Source organism: Nicotiana tomentosiformis, chromosome 5, assembly GCF_000390325.3.
Source record: "Nicotiana tomentosiformis chromosome 5, ASM39032v3, whole genome shotgun sequence".
NCBI lineage: Eukaryota > Viridiplantae > Streptophyta > Magnoliopsida > Solanales > Solanaceae > Nicotiana > Nicotiana tomentosiformis.
In genome coordinates this window covers 87,590,513-87,610,628 of record NC_090816.1, presented here as the reverse complement: position 1 = coordinate 87,610,628, position 20,116 = coordinate 87,590,513, and the positions used below count along the sequence as shown (strand labels likewise).

General features: G+C 39.0%; 1 protein-coding gene across 1 annotated transcript; it reads right to left on the bottom strand.

Annotated features, from left to right (window-relative positions):
- Window positions 1-476: 476 nt before the first annotated feature.
- Window positions 477-1,151, bottom strand: LOC138892733 (uncharacterized). The gene has a single exon (XM_070176469.1). The coding sequence runs from the start codon at window positions 1,149-1,151 to the stop codon at window positions 477-479; it is 675 nt and encodes a 224-aa protein (XP_070032570.1).
- Between the last annotated feature and the right edge of the window lie 18,965 nt (window positions 1,152-20,116).

The window sequence follows — 20,116 nt, the reverse complement described above, 5'->3', positions numbered from 1 at the left end:
TTACCCTTCATCAATGAGACCTTTAAGAGAACCTTCTCGCCCACCATAAATGATAAATCATGCGCTTTCTAATCCGCGTAACTCTTCTGTCTGGACTGGGTTATGCGAAATTGCTCATGTATCAACTTTAACTTATCCAAGGCATCCTTTACCAAATCAGTACCATATAACCTAGCCTCGCCGACCATATAAAGCCTCAAATGGAGCCATATCGATGCTGGACTGATAATTGTTGTTATAAGCAAACTCGGACAAAGGTAAGAATCGATCTCATTGCCATCTCTAAAGTCAATCACACATGCTATGAGCATGTCCTCCAGAATTGGAACTGTCCGCTCCGACTGCCCGTCTGTCTATGGATGAAAAGTCTTGCTGAGCTCTACCCAGGTACCCAACTTACTCTATACTTCTCTCCAAAAATGTGAAGTAAACTGAGGATCTCTATCTTAAATGATGGAAATCCGCACACTATGCAATCAGACAATCTCTTGAATATAAATCTTGGCCAACCTCTCTAAAGAGTACATAGTCACTATCGGAATAAAGTGCTCCGATTTTGTCAACCTACCGATAATGACCCAAATGGCATCAAATTTCCTCAACTTCCGCGGCAACCCAACTACTAAGTCCATTATGATGTGCTTCCACTCCCACTCCGGTATAACCACCTGCTGAAGTAGGCCACCTGGCCTCTGGTGCTCATACTTAACCTGCTGGTAATTTAGACATCTCGTCACACACTCAACTATGTCCTTCATCAGTCGCAACCAATAATGCTGCCTTAGGTCACTATACATCTTCATATCACCTGGATAAATAAAATACCGTGAACTGTGTGCCTCATCGAGAATAGTCTCCCTCAAGCCATCAACATTAGGAACACATAGGTGACCATGGAGTCGTAGAACACCATTGTCACTAATAGCAACCACTTTGGCACCACCACATAGCACCATCCCTCTAAGAACCAGCAACTGCGGATCATTGTACTGACGGGCCTTGATCCGCTCAAATAAAGAAGACTGAGCCACAACACATGCAAGAACTCGACTGGGCTCTGAAATATCCAATCTCTCCAGTTTGTTAGTTAAGGACTGAATGTCCAAAGTCAATGGCCTCTCCTCTACTGAAATGAATGCAAAACTACCCATACTCTCGATCTTTTTGCTCAAGGCATCCACAACCACATTCGCCTTGCCCGAATGATAGAGGATAGTAATATCATAATCCTTTAGTAACTCAAGCCACCTGCACTGCCTCAGATTAAGGTCCCTCTGCTTAAACAAATATTGTATACTGTGGTGATCGGTGTAGACCCTACACGTCACCCCATAAAGATAATGCCTCCAGATCTTGAGAGCATGAACTATCGTGACCAACTCCAAATCATGCACCGGGTAATTCTTCTCGTGGGGCTTCAGTTGACGTGAAGCATATGCAATAACTTGCCCTCCTGCATCAATACACAACCAAAGCCAACGCGTGAAGCGTCAAAATACACAGTATACATCCCCAAACCGGAGGGTAACAATAACACCGATACTGTAGTCAATGCGGTCTTGAGCTTCTGGAAGCTCGCCTCGCAATCATTGGACCATCTGAACGGAGCAACCTTCTGAGTCAATCTAGTCAAAGGAGCTTCAATGGACGAGAAATCTTCCACAAACTGACGATAATAACCTGCTAGCCCTAAGAAACTCCTGATCTCGGTCACTGTGGTAGGACGACACTAACTCTAAACTGCATTGATCTTCCTGGGATCTACCTTAATACCCTCACTTGATACTACATGCCCCAAGAATGCTACAAAATCTAACCAAAACTCGCACTTGGAGAACTTAGAATATAGCTTTTATTCCCTCAAGGTCTAAAGCATAACCCTCAAATGATGCTCGTGTTCCTCCATACTACGCGAGTAGATCAATATGTCATCAATGAAGACAATGACAAATGATTCAAGATATGACCTGAACACCAGATTCATCAAATCCATAAATGTCCCTGGGGCATTAGTCAAGCCAAAGGACATCACTAGAAACTCATAGTGCCCATATCTAGTCCAAAAAGTCATCTTCGAAACATCCAAAGCAGGAATCCTTAGCTGAAGATACCTAGACCTCAGGTCGATCTTAGAGAACACCTTAGCACCCTGTAACTGATCAAATAAATCATCAATGCTTGCCAATAAATACTTATTCATAATGATAACTTCTCAAGTTGTTCCTTCAACTCCTTTGGAGCCATGCAGTACGGTGGAATAGAGATATGCTGGGTATCTGTCACCAAATCAATACTGAAATCGATATTATGATCTGGTGGCATGCCTGGTAGATCAGAAGGAAATACGTCGGAGAACTCCCACACTACGGGAACTTAATTAATTGTGGGAGTCTCCACAGCAGTATCCCAAACATAAGCCAGATAGGTCAAACAACCCGTCTCGACCATATATCTCGCATTCAAGAAAGAGATAACCCAGCTAGATGTACTAATAGATGAATCCCTCCACTCCAATCTAGGAAACTTTAGCATCACCAAGATAACAGTCTTGGTATGGCAATCAAAGACAACATGGTATGGAGACAACCAGTCCATGCCCAAGATGACCTCAAATTCGGTCATATCAAGCAACAGAAGATTTGCTCTGATCTCGTAACCACAGAAAGTCATAGCACATGACCGGTATACATGATCCACAAAAACGGAATCACCCACCGGCAAGGACAGATATACATGAACACCCAAGGACTCGCGAGAGACATACAGATAAAGAGCAAATAGAGAAGACACATATGAATAAGTAAACCTTGGATCGAATAGTACCGAAGAATTCTTATCGCAAACATAAATAATACTTGTGATCACAGCGTCTGAGGCTACTACATCTGATCTGGCTGGAAAGGCATAGAACCTAGCCGGAGCGTTACCTGGCTAGCCTCCACCTTTAAGGCGACCCCTACCTACCTGCCCTCTGCATCTGGCTGGTCGGATGGGATGTTTGGCAACTGGTGCAGTGATCATGGACTGATAGGCCTGTTGTACTGCCTTGCCCTGAAGCCTAGGCAAAACCTCCTCATGTGACCAAGCTCCCCGCACTTGTAACAACCCCTCGATACAGAATAATGTTAACCCTGAGTCTAACCTTGGTGACCGAAATACCCACTAGAGGAACCCTTAATAGCCGGTGGATGGTAGGTACTCTCTAGCATGGCGTTGATGTAGGGCCGCGCCGGAGCACGGGCGGTAGTGCTAAATACACAAGCCTGCTAGACTAGCCCCTCACGAACTGACCTCTGCCCCCAGACGGGGCACCGCTGAATCTGCCATAATGTCGAGGCCGCTTCTCCCCCGTCGTATACAATCTGCCGTGAGTGTCCACAACCTTCTCGTAAGAAGTCTATATCTCAACCTCTCAGGCCATAGTAACGTGGATCCATAATACAAGCCTGCAATAAACCCTCACACTCTCTCTGCATCTGTGGGGAGTACCATAAGTACATGACGAGATAACTCAGAGAATCTTGCCTCATAATCGGTCACAAACATCTGACCCTACTGGAGCCGCTCGAACTGACCCCGCAACGCTTCCCTCTGAGAGGGTGGGATATACCTCTCCAAAAAGAGACGTGTGAACTGGTCCCAAGTCAAGGGAGGTGAACCTGTTGGCCTGCTACAGAGATAATACTACCACTACCTACGGGTCTTGCCCTCCAACTGAAATATGGTGAAGTCCACCCCGTTGGACTCCAATACTCCCATATTATGCAGCTTGTCCTTGCAACAATTGATGAAGTTCTGTGGGTCTTCATGCCGCTCACCGCCAAAGACAGGAGGATGTAGCCTAGTCTATTTGTCCAGCCGCTTCTGTTGCTCAACGGCGCAGCTGGTCTGGGCTCTAGTATAACTGCTACAACTGGCTAGGCCCTGCCTACTGGTAGTGCACCTGGCATCTAATAAACGGCAGCAACATGCCCAGGATCTTGAGTGGTGGGGGTCTGTGCTCCCTATCCCGCCTAAGATGTGGTCGGATCTGTCAGAAATAGTCGGGCCTGAATTATAGAATCCATGAACCGCAACATACGAACCATGACCTCCTGAAGTCCCGGCGTAGTCATAAAATCCGTTGGGGCCGACTCAGCTACAGGTGCCTCATTCTGATCCTCAATATCCGGATCCTCTACTGGATCTACTGAAGGTACAACAGGAGAAACTCTAGGATGCCCTCGTCCTCTAGTAGGAGCTGCGGTCCTCCCTCGGCCTCTAACAACAGGGGGAGAAACTCCTCTACTGTCAGGTACAACCATAGTGTACGTTCTCACAATCTGTGAGAGAGTAAGAAAACGATACTCAGCACAACATCAACTTCACGATGGAAGATGAAGAAAGGGAAGTTTTCTAACACCCTACAGCCTCTCGAAGTTAAGTACGGACGGCTCAACACCGATCCGCAAGACTCTACTAGGCCTGCTCATGACATATGAAACCTATGTGAACCTAGTGCTCTAATACCAAGCTATCACGACCCAGTTCCTACTATAGGCCGTGATGGCGCCCAATGTCGCAATTAGGCAAGTCAATGGTGAACTTTCCATTTATTTATCCTTTTTTATTACCTTTAAAATCATGAATTTTATTATTAAATAGACTAAGTATAGAAAGCCATGGTAATGTAAAGAATGAGTAAAACATAAGAGTGAAATAGTGATATTAATAGAAAAAAATCATCAATATCTACTAGAAATTTCCAAAATCCGGTGTCACAAGTGCACGACCAATCTAGTAGAATATAAAAACCACTACAACTATTGTCCGAAATGAAATAGACTGGAATATAAAATACAACATGAAAGAGACTCCGGGTACTGCATATCGGAGCATGGAGGAACATCTCACCACTAAGTCTCTGGGTAATATGGATGCGCGCATGGGGATATCAAATATACCTGCCTCAGTACCTGCACAATTTGTACATAAGCGTGTACCCAGTAGGTATCTAGTCTAACCTCGGAGAAGTAGTGACTAGGGATCGACATCGACACTTACTAGAGGTTAATAAATAAAGTGCAAGAATTATAAAATAGACATGGAATACAATAGTAATAATGGAATAAGAAACAATACATAACATGATTCTTTAATAAAATATCAACTTAAAATCCCCAAATATCACATGCCATTTCTACAAATAGGAACCATCAAGTAGATAAAAATTCTCAAGTCATGAAGGAAATATCAGGTATATTCGGACTCCTAGCAATATTACGCTTGAGTTATGCCGAGGTCGTACGGCCCGATCCATAATAATCGTGTATATACACTACCGAGGTCTTACGGCCTGATTCATGGATGCAACTCATTATATATATATTGTCTAGACGTTCGGCCCGATCCACAAGAATGGGAAGACTCTTCGGACTAGGGGACATACCTTTATAACACCATGATAGGCACATAAAGGAGCATGATTTTCTATCAATAATCAAATATTCCGCCAAAATCCAAAGTAACGAAGCTTGGTCTAACATAATCCCTAATTAAATTTTAATTATAAATTCAAATAATTAAACTAACAAGTTGGGTTCAATTAATACAAGTATTGCATGATAAAGTCCTAAGTCTACCCAGGCATAAGCTTGACTTTAGCCACGTACGGACTCTCGTCACTTCGTGCTACGTAGCACCCACAATTATTAATAAATAATAATTTAAATACCTACGAGGTTAATTCTCTCTTACTAGGTTAGACAAAAGACTTATCTCGCTTCCAAGTCCACTACTCGGCCCTTCAACCTCACTAGTTGTCCCAAATCAATGCCTAGCAATACAAAACTAATCAAAGGTCATAAAAACTAATCAATATATGCTCAAAAGTTCATAATTTAACTATTTGAGTAATTACCCAACCTAATTTGAAAAATTCCTAAAAGTCACCCCGGGCCCACGTGCCCGGATTCCAAAATATTTCGTAGAATAATGTTACCCATAACCTTATGAACTCAAATATATAATTTCTACTCAATTGCATAATTAATTTTGTGGTCTAATCCTATTTTTACCAAACTCTAGATTTTTCAATATAATCCCATAATTTCTACACTTGCTATGTTAAAATCTACCCAAAATCTATGTATTAAACTCAAATTTAAGAAACTCTAAAATTTTGAAGGCGTCACCTTTCTACATTAAGCGCCGGAACGCTCCCGGATCACCTGAATCTTAATCTGAACACACACCCAAGTCCAAAATCATCATACTGACCTATTGAAACCATCAAATCCCGATTCTAAGTTTGTTTACTCAAAATGTTAACTCAAGTCAAACTTGGCCACCTTAGGCCACTAATAAGGAACTAAGTATTTTGAATTCAACCCGAACTCTTCCAAACCAAACTAACCATCCCCTCAAGTCATAAAATAGTAATAGCACATACGGGACGTCTTAAATAGGGGAATAGGGATTTAGAAAGTAAAACGACCATTCGGGTCGTTACAGGACATGTGTCTATACACTTCAGCAAAATAGGATAGCTGAGAGGAAACATAGACATGTTTTAGAAATGTCAAGAGCTATTAGATTTCAGGGAGGCATACCTCTAAATTTTTGGGGACATTGTGTTTTGGGAGTAACCTACATTATCAACAGGCTACCTACAGTGGTGCTTCAATGCAAAAGTCCATATGAAGTGTTCCGTAACAAGCAGCCCAGCCGGGATCACTTCAGGACTCTAGGATGCTTATTATACCCTAAGAGGATGCACAATCATGAAAAGTTTGAATCAAGGGTAGTACCAACAACATTCATGAGGTATTCTGAAGTGACAGAAGGATACATATTATATGATATAATTAAGCATGAGTTTTTTTTAACGAGGATGTAGTTTTTAAGGAAAATATCTTTCCTTTCAGGCAAGGGAGAAATAACATATCATCTATGTTTCTTAACAACACAGATTCAGCTCCACTTGATGATGAAATTGGTATGGCACATTGGTTGCCTCATGCTGCAGATGCCGATGCAGGTTTTGATGCAATTGATCCAAGCAATAAAGTTTTTGATGAATCAATAAATGAGTCAACTGCTGATATCCACAGTCCACAAGATTATGCTGGTGACATTCTTCAAGATACTGATCTACATAGCATGTCATCAGAAGATGACCCTGCCCTATCAACTCAGCCACTAGATACTTCACCTGATGATTCCTTGAGGAGGTCTGACAGGGATAAACGGCCACCTATTTGGATGACTGAATATGTCACAGCTGCAGCCACTACAGATCAACATGCTCCTCATTCTATATGTCACTCAATAAGCCATGATGTTATACATAAAGATTATAAGGACTACTTAACTGAATTCTCTGCTATTGAAGAGCCAAGAAGTTTTATGGAAGTATATAAAGATAAAAGATAGGTGGCAGCAATGAGGGCAGAAATTCAAGCTCTAGAAGATAATGGTACTTAGGAACTTGTTCAGTTACCACATGGAAAGAGGCTAATAGGTTGTAAATGGGTCTACAGAGTGAAATACAAGGCATATGGTTCTATAGAGAGGTTCAAAGATTGATTGGTTGCTAAAGGCTACAATCATAGAGAAGGGTCGGACTACAATGAAACTTTCTCTCCAGTAGTAAAAATTACAACAGTCAGATCAGTCATTGCCTTTGCAGCAGCTGAAGGTTGGTACATCCACCAAATGGATGTGTACAATGTATTTCTTCAAGGTGATCTACATGATAAAATCTACATGCAATTTCAGAGGGATTCACCATCCAGGGGGAGTTTGGAGTTGTATGCAGGTTTGTTAAATCTCTCTATAGTCTTAAACAGGCTAGTAGACAATGGAATTTGAAGCTGAGGGATGCCTTACTAGAATTTGATTTTGTGTAGAGTTGCTTAGATTACTCATTATTCACAAAGAAGAAAGGAAGCAGCACAGTCATCATACTTGTCTATGTTGATGACATGTTGGTGACTAGGAATGACTTAAAGCTAATTGAGGAAACTAAGCTCGGGATACATAAGGATTCAAAATCAAAGATCCAGGGTAGCTAAGATACTTTTTGGGACTGGAATTCAGTAGATCAGGGAGAGGGATTCTTATGAACTAAAGAAAATATGCTTTGGAACTCATAGTAGATATAGGGTTGAGTGTTGCTAAACCATATTGGACTCCACTTGACAACAATCAGAAATTTACAACCAAGAACTAGATGAAGTCACAGGTGAAGAAGGTGATGAACTACTTGAAGATAGAGGAAAATATCAAAGGCTAATAGGGAAGCTATTATATTTGACAATGACAAGACTGGATATTGCATTTGCAATTCAGACCCTTAGTCAATTTCTACAGCAACCCAAGAAGTCACATTGGGAAGAAGCCCTACGAGTTATGAGGTATGTGAAAAGAGAACTTGGACTAGGAATTCTGATGAGTTCAAAAAGGCCAGAGAAACTGAAGGCTTACTATGATGCAGATTGGGCTTCATTCCCAATATAAAGAAGTTGGTCACAGGGTTCATTGTGAAGTATGGAGATTCTTTGATATCATGAAAGTCAAAGAAACAAAATACAGTATCCAAGAGCTCAATTGAACTTGGGGTAGAGCTGAACTTACCTGTAGAGTTGTATTATGATAGTAAAGCAGCATTACAAATAGCAGAAAATCCAGTTTATCATGAGAGAACAATACATATAGAAGTGGATTGTCAGTTTATTAGAGAGAAAATATAGTTAGGAATGGTAAAAACTTTGCATATAAGTTCAGGAGAGCAACAAGCAGATATTCTGACAAAAGCATTAGGAAGATCACAACATGAGTATCTTGTGTCCAAGATGGGAGTGCTAAATGTGTTTGCACCTACCAGCTTGAGAGGGAGTATTGAAGATGCAGTAGCTTGAGGGACACATGTTTGTAGGATACAGTTAGTAACTAATTATGTATTAGTTAGTTAGTTAGTTAAGTTGTTATGTTAGTTGTTGACAGCTGTCAGTAGAGGTTAGAACACGTGTATATAAGAATAATTTGTATCTCTCCTTTAGTAATGAGAATCATATTTTTCATTCTCAGCACACAATTGAGATATTCTACTTTCTCTCTAAGTCACTCTCATTCACTAGTTGCAGCTAGGGTTCTTAGCTCAAGTGAAGTAGGTTGTTAATGGGCGATTCTCGACAGAAACATAATGATACCTTCCAATCTGGTAGATATAAGCATAACTATACCTGCCAATATAGATGTAACCTATCCTGCAACAATTTCTCCACTTGTAGCTGCCTAAAGGGAATAAGAAAGGACGAGAAAGGCCATGTCCAGAAGCATAAAAAGTATCTAATTTGTCAGATACTCTCCTCAATGCCACAATATACAAGTCCACTTCGTGTGTGAAATAATTTGCAGAGCTAGGAAAGTTGCAGTGAAGGAGGAGGAAGGGTATGTTAGTCCAAAAATTTTATTAATTTTTAAAAACATTATGTTTGTACGAATCTCTAAAAGAAGGCCAAAATTTAAATAGCAAAACGAGAAGTATTCTATTTGAGCAAATCATCCCGTTCACACAAGCGAAGTCACTACGAACTCAACTTTTGGAAATGTGTTAAAAGTAAGCCTGTTAATCGGGCGGGGCCAGCCCAATCATAGTACGGTTCGACCCGGTTCAGTTTGGGTCAGCCCGGTACGCTAGGGGATGGGACGGGTTGGGGAGAGGGACCGGACGGGAACGAACGGGAGCGAGAATGAACATATTTTGGTAACCGGTGCCCTGCGGTTAGCCCGGTTACCCTTTACCGAATTTTTACTAGGCTACAACCCGGTCCAGCCCGGTTACCATTGTAATTTTTTTAAAATTTTTTGACCGTTGGGCAACGACCATGTTTTGCAAAAATAGCCATTTCGGCCTACCTCCTTAAGAAAATAGCCCCTCCCCCATAAGAATTGATAAATTATAATTTTAACCTTTTAAAAACTATAAATAGCCCCCTTCTTCTTTATTTTTTCTCACAATTTGCTCTCTTACTACTTTAATTCTCTCTTGATAATATTGTGTATTGATCTTAAATTCTCAATTACTTATTATTTTAAGTTTCATCAAATATTTACTTTAGTCACTACAAAATTAACATTATCAAATATCAAGTATTCAAGTGAAGTGTGGTATCAATATTCAATATCATCAAATATCAAGTATCAGTCTCTCAACTGAAGTTTGATATCAAATTTAGTGCGGCATCCGGAATCCCGGTATACTCGTTCCATCTCTTTCTCTTCTTTGGTGTATATTTTTATTTTATTATTTAGAATTATTAATTTAATTTTTTAATTTAATTTACATAATGGATATATTTAGGGTTGCGAAAAAAGCGTGTACTAGTAAGGGTGGTAGTAGTAAGAGTAAAACTTCTAAAAAATCAAGAGGTGGTGTTGGTTCTTCTAGTAGCTTAATGTCTGAAAGTTCACCTGAAAATTTAAATGCAGATTTTGAGAAGCTTCAAAAAAATTATGGTATAGATGATAATTTAGATTATATTCAATCACCTGATAATCTTGAAACTTTACTAGCTACACCTGGTAATACTAGTTAAACTCAAAATACTAGGGGTGGAGGTCATGGTAATACAGGTAGGCCTTCCCTCCCTACTAAGAGGAATTGAAGATTAAGAATTAAGTGTTGGAATTATTTTTCAAAGACTAGAAGAAGATAAAAATTATGTAAGATGTTAAATTTGTAAGGAAGTTTATAAACATGAGACCGGAGGTAAGGCAGGGGGAACGGGTCAACTTCGTAGGCACATGGTAGATAACCACCCTATTGCATGGGATGCTGGTGAGGAAGATGGGCAATAAAAACTTAATCCGAGTACTGGCGGTTTAATGGGTAAATACGATATAGTGAAAGATCAGGAAGAATTAGCTAAAATGATTGTTTTAGGTTGTTTACCTTTTAGTTTTCTGCTTCACTATATCTTGTTACTTATATTCAAAGAATTTATAGCCCTTTGTTTAAATGTATTCCTAGAAGTACTGGTAGAGCTGATATCTTTAGGCTTTTTGGACAATATCAAACATATATCCGTTATTTGTTCGCCAGTCTTTCTTGTAGAGTTTCTCTTACTTCTAATATTGGTCGTGCTGTTAATGGAAATGATTATTTGACTGTTACATGCCATTTGATAGATGACAATTTTTGTATGCAAAAACGTATTATTGCTTTTAAATATGATGAAGATCAAAGTCATACTGGTGCATTTATAAGTAATACTATCCATGAAGTTGCTATATTTTATAATTTTTCAGAAAAAGTTTTATGTATGGCATTTGATAATGCTTCTAACAACAATGCTTCTATTACAATATTAAAATTGCATCTACACCCACCACTTCCTGAAATATTTTATGTTAGGTGTGCATGTCATGTTTATAATTTAATTGTGAAGAGTGGCCTTGAATTATTTAGAGATGAGATCACTTTAGTTAGAAGAGTTGTTGGTGTAATTCAAGGAAATCATAGAAGTGCTAGATTAAATGCATTTAAGGAAAAATATGTACAATATGGACTAAAACCAAGACTCATGCCTCAAGAAATAGTTACTAGGTGGAATGATACTTATTTATTCTTAAGATGTTGTTATAAATATAAAATGCCTATAACTGAAGTTGTTAATTCTCATTGTACCAATCCTAACCGTTTATTAACATCTAGAACTTGGGATGTCATTGAAGATGTTGTAAAAATTTTACAAAAATTTTATGTGGCTACACTTGAGTTTTCTAGAGCTTATTATCCTACTATTGCAAATGGTTAGTTCATATTGCTGAAAGTTCTCTTTTACTCCATAATTTGAAGAAGAAAAAAGGATATACTTCTGTTGTTGAATCTATGCTAGATAAATTTAAGAAATATTTCTACCCAATTCCCCATATCTACCTAATTGGTGATATGGATATTGGACCAACTGAAATCCCAGATATTGAAACTTGTATTTTTGATCTACACAAATATTTATAAATTTTATATAATTATTATGCTAACATTGTTGATACTTCTGCTGTTATAGATGCAAATATTCCTTCAAGTTCAGTTTCAACTTCTAGGGCAATGATATTGTTGAAGATTATTTGATTTGGTCTACACTAGGAGAGCATCAACAAACCAGTAGCAGAAATATTGATGAACTCCAATTCTACTTGCAAAAGTCACCAGAGACCCGTACAAAGGAATTTTTACCGCTGGGTTAGTGGAGGAGCAACTCAAATCAATTTCCTGTTCTTTCGGCCATAGCTCGAGACATGCTAAATGTGCCTTCAACTGTTTCATCAGAGAGCGCATTTAGCCAAGTAAGACAGCAACTAGGAGATACATGTCATTCATTGGGCAGCAACGCTTTGAAAATTCTAGTGTGCTTCAGAGATTGGATAAGATCAGAACAGAGTAATCAAGGGCGTGAAGAGGTAGATGAAACGGAGGACCAAAAAATTGGAGATATAATGGTTTATGGTTCTGATTCAAGCAATGCCGGAAACCAAGAATCTCATGTTGACATGGATGAACTTACAAAAATTAAGCAAAGCATGTGATGTACTCTTTCTTATTATTTATAATTGTTGTAAACTATTAATTTGCAAGTTCAAAAATAATAAAAAAATTAAAATAGAACTTGCAAATTAATTTGAAGTATTATTTATTATTCAATGAAAATATAAAACGAAAACCTTCGGAGTTTGATCCTTACATATTGCCTATTGGTCTTATTAAATAATTTTTTTAGCCACTTGCAAATTTCAATTTTAAAATTTTAAAATTCAAATTTCAAATTTAAAACTTTAAAATTTAAAGTTTAAAGTTTATTTCTAAGCCTTAAAAGTTTGTAAACACTTAACAGCTTGTTTCGATCGTTGTTACCCATTGTATCGTATTGTATTGTTTTTCCAAAATAATATTTATTTTGCTTGTTTAGTTAAAATTGATTGTATTGTATTGTTAAATCCATTGTTCCGGAACAATAAAAAGTCTCATTTTTTGAAACAACTGAGTTGGTGTGGTGGGATCGTTTCCTATTTTTCTTTCTAATTATGCCCTAACTTATTACTTTATAATTCTATTTTACCCTTTACCCTTTTTATTTTAAATAATAGCAAAGTCTCTTTCTCATATAATTTTATAATAGAATTCTACGTGAAGTCTAATAACCTATATAAATTCTCAAAGACAGCATCCCAAATATAAGCTATATACGTGAAGTCTAATAACATGAAAATCCCGTTCCTTCTGCCGCTTCCAAACTCTTCAGGTATAGGTTTTCCCTAACTTTTATTTTATTTTTTCTTCTACTTTGATTTGTAATTCCAATTCTAATTACTTTATCTCCAATTAGCTTTATGATATTGGTTGTTAGGAAATATTACTTATGATCTAAATTCTAAATGGAGTCTACTTAATATTTTATTTTATTTTTTTATTATCTAATTATGAGCATAGTGTACTTATTATTATTTTTAATATTATTAACTTGTTCCACTAATTTCGATAGGATTTGCATGAATTTAATTTCTTAACTTATATATAAGACATAATTGGTGATAAATTGTAGAAAGTGATTTTCTTAAATAATTTTTATGTGTAATTCTTAATAAATTAAATATTTAAAACAATTGAGGGTATTTTAGTAAACTTATCAGTTACTGTACAGTACGATACAGTCAAACCAAACAGCAAAATGTTATTTAACAATAATAAACAATACAATCTATCCAAACATTGTATTCATAAATTGATACGATACAATACAATACAGTACAATACTATACATTATAAAATGATGGGTAACAATGATCCAAATAGAGTGTAAATGTCAATAACATTAATTAAGAAAAATAAAATATATTAAAAAAAAGTAACCCGGTCCGGTCCAGACCCGTTAAGCCCGAACCCGTACGGACCATAATTAGACCGAAATTTCCCAACCGTCCGTTACTAGCTCGTTTATCCAACTCACTAACCAGTCCAGAACAATAACCGGACGGACTGTTTTTTTTCCGTGTCCAGCCCGGACCAGCCCGTCCGGTTAACACCTATAGTTAAAGACATAACGTGTTACATGACTACGTAATGTGCAATACACAAAAGAGATTTTTTTTTTTCCTACTATTAATTTGGGGGAAAGAGAGCGGCCTCCGGTTAAAGATTGAGCTGCATCCGGTTGTAAAAAGGGTATTATTATAATTACATGAAAATAAAATGATTCTATTGGCTGAAAAGACGAGTTATTGTATCTACCGTTTAAATTTTTGGGTTTGTTGACCAAATTGCCCCTAGAATTAACTGTTTAAAAGAGAAGTGTGTCATAACAACTGACAAACTTGCCTCTTGTTCATGACACGTGTAAAATTCTAAACTTATACTCTTTTCAATGATAGTAATAAATATGCCTATAAAAAAGGACTTTACAAATCCAAAAAAACAAACTGATGCTTTTGGAGATAGTCTGTTAGTCAAATTCAATGTAGTTCCAAGTTCCAACTTGGAAGTAAAAGCGTCGAGCCCTATAAATTTGACTTTTTCAATTTATTATACTGGGTACTTTTCTTACTACTTCAATTAAACGAAAAAATTGTTCCATATGCAACAATAAAAGAAAATAGTATTGAAATAACATGTTATAAGGTACATGTTCTTAAAAGAATATATTTTTAAAATTTAATTACGTAGAAATGAAACTAATTTTGTATAGGGGTAAAATCGAGCCCACTGAATGACCCGATTTCCCGGTGAGTCAAACGGAACAAGAACGTGACCGTAAAGAATCGGAGTCAGAGCGAGGAGCCCCTCGTATCGGAGCTCGGGCAAAACACCTGCTCTCGGGGGTATCGAGACCACATCATTCGGGTCTGGTTCGAGGATCAAGACTTCGGAACGCATTACCAAACAGCTGCACACGACTAACAAAGGGTCGTGAAGTTCGTGCCCAACAAGATATCACGGCGTAAATCTCGGCCCGTATCGACAGAAAATCAGTGATTAGCGAAACAAAAGATTTTTATATTTTTTTAGAATTGTACTTAGGGTAAAACTCCCCTACTATATAAAGGGGAAGCTTATTATTCATGATACACATTGTAACATGCATATCAAGGTAATTCATTTCAATTCTTTTTGTTATTCAAAGTTCCTACTTTTGTTATTAAGTTCTTCATAAGTACAAGCTTGGAATCGAGGGCAGGTTCCTCATCGAGCCATCAACCGAGCTCGAAATCATCCTTATAATTGATTTGGCCATTTATTACGTCTTTCATTTGCTTAATATAACGTCATTAATTAGTCACTTGTATTGAATTAATCCACATATCCTTAAAATCATATATAAATTCAATTGTTATTCGTTTTTAAGGGTAAACAGTTTGGCGCCCACCGTGGGGCTAGGGATAATAATGGTAATTTGATACAAATTTTCATAACGCACTCTATTTTACAATTATTCTTTGAGATTTTAATTTCAGGACAAATTAAAAATGTCAAACTCTCAATCTGCTCATTTGAACGTTGATGTTGAGTCTGGCTACCATGGCGAGAACAACAATGTAGTGCCCAGCAACGAGGCGCCTCCTGTTAACCCCAACGGAGTTCCAGCCGCAGACCCGATCAATGCTAACTCACATGTGACTATCGATGCAAACTTGCCTATCGACCCCGAAAATAGCATTCGCGAGGGAGCCCGATCGATAGCCCAGAGTACACACGACAACGAAGGTGATGGGATCAATTTGCAGGTGATCTTCGAAATGTTACAGGCCCAACAGGCAGCAATAGCCCAATTGCAGAACCAAAGTCGCGCCCCCAGCAGAGTTGAGCCCGAACCATACCGGGAAAAAACTTGCAGAAATGAACCAGCCACAGAAAGGCCGAGTGAGGTTGAACCCGGGACCAACCCCGAGATAATAAAGATGCTTGAAGAACTAACAAAGCGGGTGGAATTGGGGGAAAAGAAAATCGAAGCCAGCGACAAAAAAGTGGAGACCTATAAATCCATGGTTGATCAAATCCCAGGAGCACCCCCGATATTGAAAGGCCTGGATTTCAAGAAATTTATCCAAACCCTTTCCCCCCGAGCGCGGCTCCGAAACCGATCCCAAAGAAGTTCTGTATGCCCGAAATTCCAAAGTATAACGGGACCACGAATCCCAACGAACACGTGACCTCCTACACGTGTGTCATCAAGGGAAATGACTTGGAAAATGACGAGATCGAGTCGGTTCTGCTGAAAAAGTTCTGAGAAACCCTGTCTAAAGGGGCAATGATATGGTATCACAATCTACCCCCTAATTCCATTGATTCATTTGCTATGATTATAGATGCCTTCGTAAAAGCTCATGCCGGGGCCATCAAAGTCGAGACCAGAAAATTAGACCTCTTTAAAGTGAAACAAAGACTTAACAAAATGCTTAAGGAATTCGTGTCGAGGTTTCAAATGGAAAAGATGGATCTGCCCCCGGTTGCGGACGATTGGGCCGTTCAAGTATTCACTCAAGGACTCAACCCCTAAAGCTACTTGGCTTCACAACAAATAAAACCGAATTTGATAGAGTACCCGGCGGTAACTTGGGTTGACGTCCATAATAGGTACCAATCAAAAATCAGAGTCGAGGATGATCAGCGCGGGGCCCCCTCTTATCGCAAATCCCGCTATAGGATATTTCGGAGGGAGCTTCTGCGGTGCATTATGTGACCGCAGAACCGTTCTGTGGTGCATTATGCGACCACAGAACAGGTCTGCGGGCCGCATAATGACCGCAGACCTGGTCAGTTCCTTTCCAGTTTTGGCACCCAAATTTCGCGGTCATTTCGCGGTTATTTTGCGGACTGTATAATCATTATGCGATCGCGGAACCTGTTCCGGAGCTTCATTTTTGGGATTTTTAAACTTGACCCTATTCCGTTAAAACACATCCGATATACCATTTTGAGCTTATTTCTAATATCTTTAGAGTGAGAGAGAGAGTCCTAGAGGGAGAAAGTGATCTTCATAAAAACTTTCTCTTCAATTCTTGCTTAAACCTTTGAAGATTATTAAGAGAATCACCCTAGGTCTTCATCCCAAGAGGTAAGATTCTATCACCAAGCTCTTAATATCGGAATGTAACTAGAATGGACAATTAGTAAGGTAGTTCATGGGGATGTGAGTGCTTACCTTGCATGCATGTATTCTTAAGGTACGTGGGGAGATGGTGAGTTAAAGATAGAAAAGAATGGGGTGTGGGATGGTGAAGTCTTTCATAAAAAGGGCCATGGAACCTTAATACACACATAGTATTTGATGAAATGCTCAAGTGAGCTAGAATCATGATCGTTTCCCTAATATTTGGTTCAATTTTTGCTATATTGCTAAAATAGATTGAAGTTGCTAATATTCCGGAACATCTTAGAGTTTTAAAAGGCTCAATTGAGGTATGTTGGATAAACCCCCTCTTCTTAGAATTGAATCCCATGGTATTCATGAAATCGATGCAAGTCCCAAAATGAACGTCCTAGAAATTGCTATCCCGAATATGCTTGTTTTGAAAATATATGTGTAATATGTATTCCCATGCTTGCATCATGTTATCTTGTCGTCTGAGGAAATGTTCAAACTTATAATATGTGCCTATCCTTCAAGTCAAATTCGACTAAAGATTGTTATGCCAAATTATGTGAAAAGCTCCTATGTGCCTTAGATTCTAAATTGCTGACATGTGAAATCAAAAAGTCTTGAATGAAAAACCGTGTTGTTGTTGATGATAATAAAAATGTTGGAATATGGAAAAGAACCTGAATCATGAAATACATCCAAGAACCAAGAATAACTTTATAATTGGGACCACTTGTGCCATTGGATTGAAAATATGGGAAAGAAATATGAAGTGAGATGACTGATTGAAAAGGGGTAATGTCTCAAATGAGATGGCTTAGCCGATCGGGCCGAGAGCGTACTCTGTGTAAGAATACGGTGGTATTGTGGATGCAATTGTGAATATGATTGATGTCTCAGATGAGATGGCCTAACCGATCGGGCCGAGATCGAACTCTGTGTAAGAACACAGCGGTATTGTGGATTGTGGCATATTGGCACTAAAAACCATCCAACCTAATAATGCGGGAATTGACTTAAAAAGCTATGTGATCCTTAACTTGATGTTTTAATATTATTTGAATCTCTTATTGAATTCTTGACTGTTCCTCTTGTATTATTATTCATTCTATTGAGATGGTGTTTAGCTATACATACTAGTACTATTCGACAGTACTAACGTCCTTTTTGTCGGGGGTGCTGCATCTTTAAATGGATGCAGGTGGTTCCATAGCAGACAGTGTTGACCACAGATAGTGTTGCATCCTCTTCTCAGCGGACTCGGTGAGCCCCATTTCATTGCGAGGTCATATAATATATCTTTTGTTTATATTGTTGTACTTTTTGAGGTATAGCCGGAGCCTTATTGCCGGCACCTTCTTTACGCTCTTTTGTATCTTTAGAGGCTCCGTAAACGCTATGTGGGTTGTATATGGGTGCTAGAAAGGTCAAACGGATTATGTTGTATTTTGGATTTTTGTTCCACTAAATCACAAAATGTATGTATTTTGAAACTTAACAAGGAAGTAGCAAAATGAAATGGTTTAGTAATGTCTATATATATGGTCCTTCTATAATTTAGCTAATAAAAATATGCTTTCTCTTATCATAAATGATTTGGGTAGAAAGTGTCTAACAGGCTTGCTCGATCGGGCCTACTCGATCGCGCTCCTCGAGGTTGGGACGTGACACCATCAAAACTAATGATAGGTCTAAAAGAGTCGTTGATCATGAAGGAAGACCAAGCAGAAATCGGTATCAACCGTATAGCGGAGATCGAAGGAGCAGTGGATCCGAACGTAACCCGGCGAGGAATGAAAAAAGTAGCGATCGAGGTCATAATAATCATGGAGAGCAAAAAACAGTTTCGATAGGCCAATCGGGGCCAAGGAGGCACCGAGGTTATCGGAATACAACTTTAGCATCGTTGATGCCAGCATCGTATCATCCATCGGACGCATCAAAGATACCAAGTGGCCTCAGCCATTGTAGTCTGATCATGCCCAAAGAGATCCCAACCTGATGTGCATGTATCATGGCACTTACCGCCACAGGACCGAAGATTGCCAACAGCTAAGAGAAGAAGTGGCTCGGTTGTTCAATAACGGACATCTCCGGGAGTTTCTAAGTGATCGCGCCAAAAATCACATCAGGAATAGGGACTCCAACAAGCAGACCAAGCAAGAGGAACTTCAGCACATCATAAACATGATCATCGGTGGAGTTGACGTCCCCAAGGGCCAATGCTTAAGCGCACTAAGTGGTCCATTACAGGGGAAAAGCGAACTCGAGATTACATGATGTAGGGGACCATATCTTTCAACGATGAAGACACTGAAGGCATCGTGCAACCGCATAACGATGTCCTGGTAATTTCTGTACTGATAATTAAATCTCGGGTTAAGCGTGTGTTGATTGATCCAGGTAGCTCGGCCAATATCATCAGATCGAGGGTCGTAGAGCAGTTGGGTCTATAAGACCAAATAGTGCTTGTAGTCCGGGTCTTAAATGGATTCAACATGGTATGTGAAACTACTAAAGGGGAGATAACCCTACCAGTGAACACCGCCGGAAATATTTAGAAAATGAAGTTCTACGTCATCGAAGGCGATATGAGGTACAATGCTTTATTCGGAAGGCCATGGATTCACAACATGAGGGCAATACCCTCAACACTACACCGCGCATTGAAGTTTCCCACACCGGGAGGGATCAAAATAGTTTATGGAGAATAGCCTAATGTAAAAGAAATGTTCGCGGTCGATGAGGTGATATCGATGTCCTCACTCTCGACATCAAAAAACCCGGAGTCGGTTAGAAAGTATGAAACTAAATATAAATCACCAACACCGGCCCTGACCTAATCGAATAAGCAAAAAGCAGGCGAGGATGATGATTACGGAATTCCTAGGTCATTCATCGCCCGTGACAATTCCGATGCCACCAAGTCAACGGTCGAGGAGCTGGATCAAGCCATATTGATCGAACACTTACCCGATCAGAAGGTATACCTGGGCACG

Excerpts from the sequence above, each read along its gene's own strand:
- LOC138892733 (XM_070176469.1), bottom strand. The coding sequence starts at position 1,151 with ATGGGTAGTTTTGCATTCATTTCAGTAGAGGAGAGGCCATTGACTTTG.